The following is a 7,500-nucleotide window of genomic DNA, read 5'->3' on the forward strand; positions in this document are numbered from 1 at the left end:
TGTTGCTAATTTTTTTATAGTAATTAGCTTTATTTATTACAGTTGCTTTCATACATCACATGACCCTAATTGGATTTGACTATGGTTCTTGAAGTGGACACCTTCATTTCTCAAGATGAATGATTTCATGGTTAAAAGAAATAAGTCTGCTTCAACTACGATTTTTCTGCTCCCTTTTTCCCGTGACGTTTTGGCTGAAAATCCTTCTTCAGATGATTTGACGGTCCCAGGTCAGATGTTTGGATGTGCAGTGCGGTCTTTAAACTGCTCCTGCTTGATTTCTTGGTGACATCATCTACCGGTAGAGTACACACTAGTTGCACTGATACTCTCACAACAAGAAACTTTGGTTGAGGCTGATCGTCAAGATACCAGGAGATTTCCATACCTTGATGCCTGCTGTGTCGGGGAGAATTTCTGCTGTTTTAATTTCTAATAGCAAATACATGCGTTACATACAATGAAGTAATTTATAAGTACAGACAGTAAAAAAGACTTGATAATGTTCTCTTTAACAATATGGTTTGTCATCTGCTTTTAAACTATTTTCCACATTTCTCTAACATTCCAAATCGTACTCAATTTTCAGATGATTCACAGGGTGTAGAAAATGAACAGGCCTAATTTAAAATATCATCTAATTGACCACAGGACACAGAGATTATTTCACCTAATGTGAGTTTATGCCACACAAATATTTTGCTAAAAGAAAATTCTCAGAAATTCAGTTTCGGTTATAATCTATTGTCATGAAATGTGAAAATCCTACAAAGACAAGGTTCCAGTACAGCCGCTTCACCTACTAGACCAGGGGTATTCAATTAAATGTCAACAAGGGCCAGTTTTTCAAAATCCTCCCAGTAAAGGGGCCGAACTATACGTATGTATTATGGTTGCCGACTGTCAATAAAAAAATATGGAAGACCTCATTGAAGTGGGTCTGGGGGTCCTCCCTCAGAAAGTTTTGCATTTCTTAGATGTAATTTCCTGTATTTTAACGTCCAGTGTCCCATTTCAGCACAATAATGGAACCCAAACTTTTATCTCTAAATTCCGAAAAACGATTCTGTATTTCAAGTGGCTTGTGGGGGGCCAGAACCTTGCTGTCCAAGGGCCGCATCTGGCCCCAGGGCCGCCATTTGAATAGCCCTGTACTAGACATTCCGTAGTTCTGGTATCCACAGGTGCCAGAGGCTATGCTGCTCTCACAGGTACTGCCATCATCATCATAATCATAATCATCACCATCATCATCCTCATCCTCATCACTATCCATAGTCTACAACATAAGGTGGGGATACGATATTTAACATAAGGAGGGGACATTTAACATAAGGAGGGGATATCTAAATTATAACTGATACTTGGGCCGGCTGGGTGAAGTTGGAACCATTCTGTCTGTGAGGTTTTTTTTTTCTCGAGATGACAGTGAGAGAAACCAGAAAACAGAAAACAGTTCTGCATACACAAAAAATGTTTTCATCCTTAATCCAATCAGTGGTGGTTCTAATGCAACAGGGATGGACATAAGCGAGAGCCAGGTTATATTAAAATGGTGGGAAAATATTAAAATGGCAATTGAATGCAAAATATTTGGACTGTTAAATTGCCGGTGAATTGTGTTATTATTTATCAGTCACAGCAGAACTTCACATTTTGCAATAGTGATTTCCACCAGTTGCCTCGTTCCTAGAAGAGTTTTTAATGTGCGGATTATCTTGCTCTAGGAAACGGTTCTCAAAGAATAGCAACCAGGGCCTTGCAACCATATTACCTCCATTCCCAATATACAAATGACTGATGTAAATGTCTGTGAGGATAATCTCTTGTTTTCTTTGATTAAAATCAGAGACCAGAAATGAAATAGCCTATATTTTCCTTTGACCTGAAGTCAATAATTGATTAGATTTCCACTGATATTTGAAGTGATTTGGCATTCGTGAACTGTTCCTGTTAATCATCTATGAGCTTTGCCTTATCGTACAGGAAATTACAAGGGACATTTTAAGAAATCATAAAATTGTGTTTATGCGAGAGAGAGAGAAAGAGAGAGAGAGAGAGAGAGAGAGAGAGAGAGAGAGAGAGAGAGAGAGATAGATAGATCTTTGTATATGTGTCCATATTGTATAGATATGGATTCTAACTATTTATGAACTTTTCAAATGAGCCGACTATAGTTTAGAGAGAAAAAACCCATAAAAATCCCTTTCACTTCACGGTAATACTACTGCTTCTGAAAATAAATTAAAATCACTAAAAAGGTGACGATATCTACAGGAATGTCACATTTTGTTGTATATTTAGCAAATTACATGACATTACATTACACTTGGCTGACACTTTTCTGTTATTTACAGGATACTGGTTACCGACCCTGGAGCAATGTGCAAATTCAACACTTCAAAAGTCAAATTTATAGTTGATCCTACTCTTTGAGTGTTGAAGTAATGTTGTAATATTAATGTGCAATGCTTTTTACATTTTAAGATTTAAATTAAAAAAAAAATTCCCAGCGCCTCACATCTCCCAAAGGTCTTACCTGCGCTGCTCTGATCTGTGTGGCAAGACATGTCATGAAACGCAAACAATATATTAAATGGTCTTAATTCAATACTTAACACTCAATATCTTCTTGAGTGTATTTGGGCCCAGAGTACTCTCTAAGTGTACTAAATGTTGAATTAACACTGTGTTTTTAAACTGTGAAACTTGTGCAATGTTTCTGCTACATTGCTGGACAGATATGTCTGCCTTGTAGGCCTACGGTACAAGAAATGCATAGATGGCATGTAACCGCTGAATATAATACTCTTAGTATTTAAATGTTCATATGTTTGTCCTGTGAACCAACCATATCATTGAACCTTAGGTCAAATTCTGTACGTATACATACATACACAACCATGCACTTCCATGCACACAAATTCAAAGACACAGTACATACTGTACATACATACAGTACATACATACTGTACATACATACATGCCCAAGTGGGGATGCACTTCATACATAGGCTACATACACATACAAGCATGCATACATGCATACAGTCACACCCACACACCCGCATGCGCGCATGCAACGCACACACACACACACATATACAAAACTGAATGGGTGCTTAAAACTGTATCCATGGCTGTGGCCCCTGAGGTGCCCAATAGGCCACATTGGCCACACAGCTCTTTTCACATCCATATACAATTTGTCCACATCTTAAAAAGAGAAACAGGATGCTGTACTCTTTTCAAATGCTCTCCCTCTCCCACCTGCTCTCGCTCCCGCTCTCTCTCCTCCTGGGTAACCTCAACAGCTTCTGAAAGCCACAACAAGTTTGGTCTCCAAAGCCCACTCAATGACACTGACTTTTCTTTGGGAATGTTAGACTCTTTATTCTTTTTTTTACACACAGGTTGTTCTTGTTTGGGCCATTTCAACAATAGGGATATTTGTATTATCGCATGCTTAAAGCACCCCATCATGGAGTAAAGGAACACACACTTTCATTCAACAAAAGCCATTAAAATCATATTTACACAAACGGGGGTCTTCCACCGGAGACAAGGTTCTGGTCACGAACAAGCTGAAAGCTTGTTTCACATTTTTAAAATATTTTTTTTATATATGTGTGGGCTCACAAAGAGTCCCAACCAGAGGTCATGATTTAGACGAACAATTTCCTATGTACATACAAAATTGAAAATCTCGGCAGTAACTGAAATCCTTTTGAAGGCCAAATGTTTCAGCAAAAGGAAACCAAAACCGGGGATGGTAAGGGCCAGGTTTGTAGCTTTTTGGGATGTAAGCGCCTGATTTGTTCAAATGGTTCCTCATAGCACACCTCCATCAACATGAGCAAATTTGCACCAAGTCCAACTGGAACGAGTGATAAGTCAATTGTGCTTGGCACAGCTTTGTCACTAATGAAGTTCCTACATGTGTCTCGTGTCCTCTCGTTTGACATGGTGTTCCAGAGTCTTGTTGTCGTGGGGCTTGATCTTTTTGTTTTGGTGCGTTTTCACGTGTTTGGCCAAGTGGTCACTGCGCATGAACCTTTTGCAACAGTCCGGGCATACGAACCGCTTCTCCCCCGTGTGAGTCCGCAAGTGCCTCTGCAGCTCGTCGGAGCGCGTGAAGCTCTTGCCACAGAACAGCCAGTTACACACAAACGGCCTCTCTCCCGAATGCCAGCGCAGGTGCGCTTTCAGGTGCGACGTCTTGCCATAAACTTTCCCACAGCCCGGAATGTGGCAGATGTGCTGTTTCTTCTTCCCCGGCTCATCGTTGGAGTTGTTGGACGACTGACAGTTTGGACAGCGACACCTCCGGCACCGCCGGGCTGTGGCCAGGGGCGACTTCGTGTGCAGGAGGGCGGCAATTTGGGTCTGGTACTGCGCAAAGTCCGAGTGTCCCAGCACCAGGCTGCGCTGCAGGGGGTTAAAGCGGTGCGGTGCGAGAGAGGATACTGTGTGCGTAATGGAGTTGGTCTGCTGTAAGCTCCACCACGGGATGTCCTCTCCCGGGTTCGGCGACAACTGTCTCTGCTGCTGGGGATGATGTACCAGGCCGGTGTGGTGGCCCGTGACAAAGCCTTGCATCGCAGCTGGGGGCACGGGGGTGGGCGCTGCGTAAGTCACGGCGGGTACGTATGTCGGCGTGCAGGTGGACTGCAGGGACTGCATGGAACACGGCAGCATCTTCACCGGGGAGAAGTCATAAGGATAGGTGGGGTCCGCGGGCGGGGTGAGCGGCAGTTCGTGGTGGTGGGATGCGTAAGTGCCCGTTAGGTGGGACAGCTGTGATTTAGCCGATAGTCCAAAGGAGGAATTGCTGCTCGACAGAGAGCTCTGGGGATTCCCCTCGGTACTCCACGGGTGGAAGAGGCGAGAGGGGGATCCGAGGGTCGTGTCATAGCCGGGCACCTGGAGGAAGTCAGGGGCCGTGGAGCCCGGATGGTGATGCCCAATACGGTTGCATGTGGCCGCCAGCAAAGCCAGGGGAGAGTGCTTAGTGTTCTCCGGGGAAGAGTTTGGAGTGCGGTCCTGGGTAAATAAAAACAACAGAGAATATAATTTAACTCCTTATGCCATCCCACAAATAAGTATGGCTCCATATTTTCTCACATGCGTAGTTATACAAAACTGGGTTTATATGTGATTATACTGTGTAGCCTATATTCAAACATTGTGCGCAGAATGTTGTTAAACTCAACTGTATTCCCAAACCATTAAAAACATCCAAAACGTGTAAACAAGTGTATGTACAGCCTGGGATAAGGTTGTTGCAACACTTGTAATAGTTAACGTCAAGCTTAAGGGTAGTTAACTTGTTATTCACAATCACCGCGCCTTTGTTTACCTTTGTTCCTTTGAACTACAAGGCGGAGTTGCACAATATTTGTTTAATCTCAAACATTAAAATAATATAATTTCACACCAACCTGGAGGAAAGCCTGGAGGGTCTCGTTCCGAAGCACAGCCACAGCTGCCATAGTTGTGAAGTTTGGTATTCCCCTCTCGTGCGCTCAAACTCAAAAGCGCAGAAAATCGCCGCCTCTGTTTTTCTTAAATATGTATTTAAAAAGGGAAGTAACAATCACAAAATGCGCCTTCGCATGTGTACCAAAAAGTGTAACCACCTCTCCCGCTTCCTCTCCTCGAGATATCCTTGAACCATCTGAGCGAGTGAAGGATCACTTCTTAGGATTTGATAAGGACTTTGCCGGGACGCCAGCCAGTCAGCACTAAGATTTATTACTTTGAAGTTTGCCGCTGCCCAATCATCAAAGAATAGCGGCTCTTTGAGAGAGGGGAAGCAAATCCTTTGAATCCACAAAGCTCCTATGGTGTGTTTGTTGCTCCGGATAAAAGACCTGATTATTAGGGGGGTTGGGATGGGTGGAGATAAAGGCGGGACAATTAATGAAGTAATCACTATGTGGGAAATGTATATACACAAATAATTGGATTTTCTTGATCAAAGCGAGCCAGCCCCGCCTGGAGACCCCGGGTATTGGATGCCACAGCCACCCGATCCCCCTTTTTGTAATTAAGGATTTGTAGGGAGCCCTTATGTGACAATGAGACATTGTTATCTGGGGAGATCTCTCCGTGAGCAGTTGTTTGATAACTTCAAGAGGGCCAAGCTAATGAGACGAAATAAGTGACTCAACACAATGTTCATATTGATTTTCTTTTTTCTCAAAGCCTGAATTCTTGTGAGAAACGTCTGTTCTCTGAACCGTGTGAACATTTCACAAAATGATACCAGACCCCACACATGCACTCGAGTGTGCTACATAGCATATCTCGTTATTTTTTTTTTTAAATAAACCAGTTATTTAATATATTTTTTTGAAATTGTACTCGCATTCCACACAGGTGGATATTTGTGTAAGAGTTGCGGAAATAAAGCTATAGGCTATGCTCTATTCTTGCGCATAAGCAAAAAAAAAATGTTATTCAAAATAACATGAATATAGGGCATCTTAACTCATAGGCTATTAGGCATTCTACCGGTCATTAATTAACAAACAACAAAGCCATTATCAAGATGCCGAGATGACAAACGCCGGGTGGGGATGGATGATGTCTTTATTAGACGTTTCCTGAAAAGTTGTTAGGAGGAGAGGAGAGGAGGGAGAGGAGACCGGGGGGAGGAGTTCTCATCCCCAGGAAAATGGAAACAATCTTGGGCCCCCGCCTGCCGCTCCTCCCCGCCTCTTGCCAAGCCTTCACTGGCCAAGCGGAGTCCTCACACCTTCAGGCAGGAGCAAAACAACTCAAAACAAGACATTAACCCCGCGTTTTTATCAGACATTAGGCTATGCCACAGGTGATGGGGTGTGGATGGGGAGAAAAAAAAGGTTCCACTTGCTTCCTCAAGTGTCCTGGAGAGGGGAGGGGGGGGGGGGGTGATCAAGGACACATTCACTTAACAAATCAAAACAGCGCCACAAAAGAAACTTCTGACGGCTTTTTTGTTGTAGAAAACTACTGCGATAGTGGCTTCACAAGCTGACTGAAGCCTTTCATGAGGACACGCAGGCGGGCGGGCAGATTTCTATCGGCTTCTCTCTCTTACAGAAACAACCAGTGTCCTGGCCCTGTGCTGCTGCTGCTGCTGTGCTGTGGGAGCCGCTGATTCAGAATGAGATCTCTCCCTTTGAAGGGATTAACGCGCCCGACTCTTCTCCCACGGCTCCGTGCGCACTCAGAGGGGCAACGGAGATTCCTGCTGGGCCACGCGGCAAACTCCGTTTCCCCACAATACAGAGCGCGGCAGGGAGAGGTGGTGGAGGATATACCTCAAAACACTTTTTTCCTCTCTCTAGTGGTAACCTGAGAGCGTTATCATTATTCGGGTCAGATACGTTACGAGCACTTTAAAACAGTGCCCAAAGGTAGAGTAATAGCAGAAGTGGGCTATCTGGTGGAAGATAGATATCCTCTTGGTATTGGTTATCACCGCACTGCCACACACTACATCCCATCTGAGAG

At 43.7% G+C, this 7,500-nt stretch overlaps 1 protein-coding gene across 1 annotated transcript; it reads right to left on the minus strand.

The window, feature by feature from the left end:
* Positions 1 to 3,381: 3,381 nt before the first annotated feature.
* sp5a (Sp5 transcription factor a) lies at positions 3,382 to 5,546 on the minus strand. The gene is made up of 2 exons (XM_063213571.1): positions 5,442 to 5,546; positions 3,382 to 5,043 (listed from the first exon to the last, which is right to left on the minus strand). The coding sequence occupies exons 1-2, from the start codon at positions 5,490 to 5,492 to the stop codon at positions 3,934 to 3,936; spliced, it is 1,161 nt and encodes a 386-aa protein (XP_063069641.1). The 5' UTR covers positions 5,493 to 5,546; the 3' UTR covers positions 3,382 to 3,933.
* Between the last annotated feature and the right edge of the window lie 1,954 nt (positions 5,547 to 7,500).

Source organism: Engraulis encrasicolus, chromosome 13 (assembly GCF_034702125.1).
Source record: "Engraulis encrasicolus isolate BLACKSEA-1 chromosome 13, IST_EnEncr_1.0, whole genome shotgun sequence".
NCBI classification, from domain to species: Eukaryota; Metazoa; Chordata; class Actinopteri; order Clupeiformes; family Engraulidae; genus Engraulis; species Engraulis encrasicolus.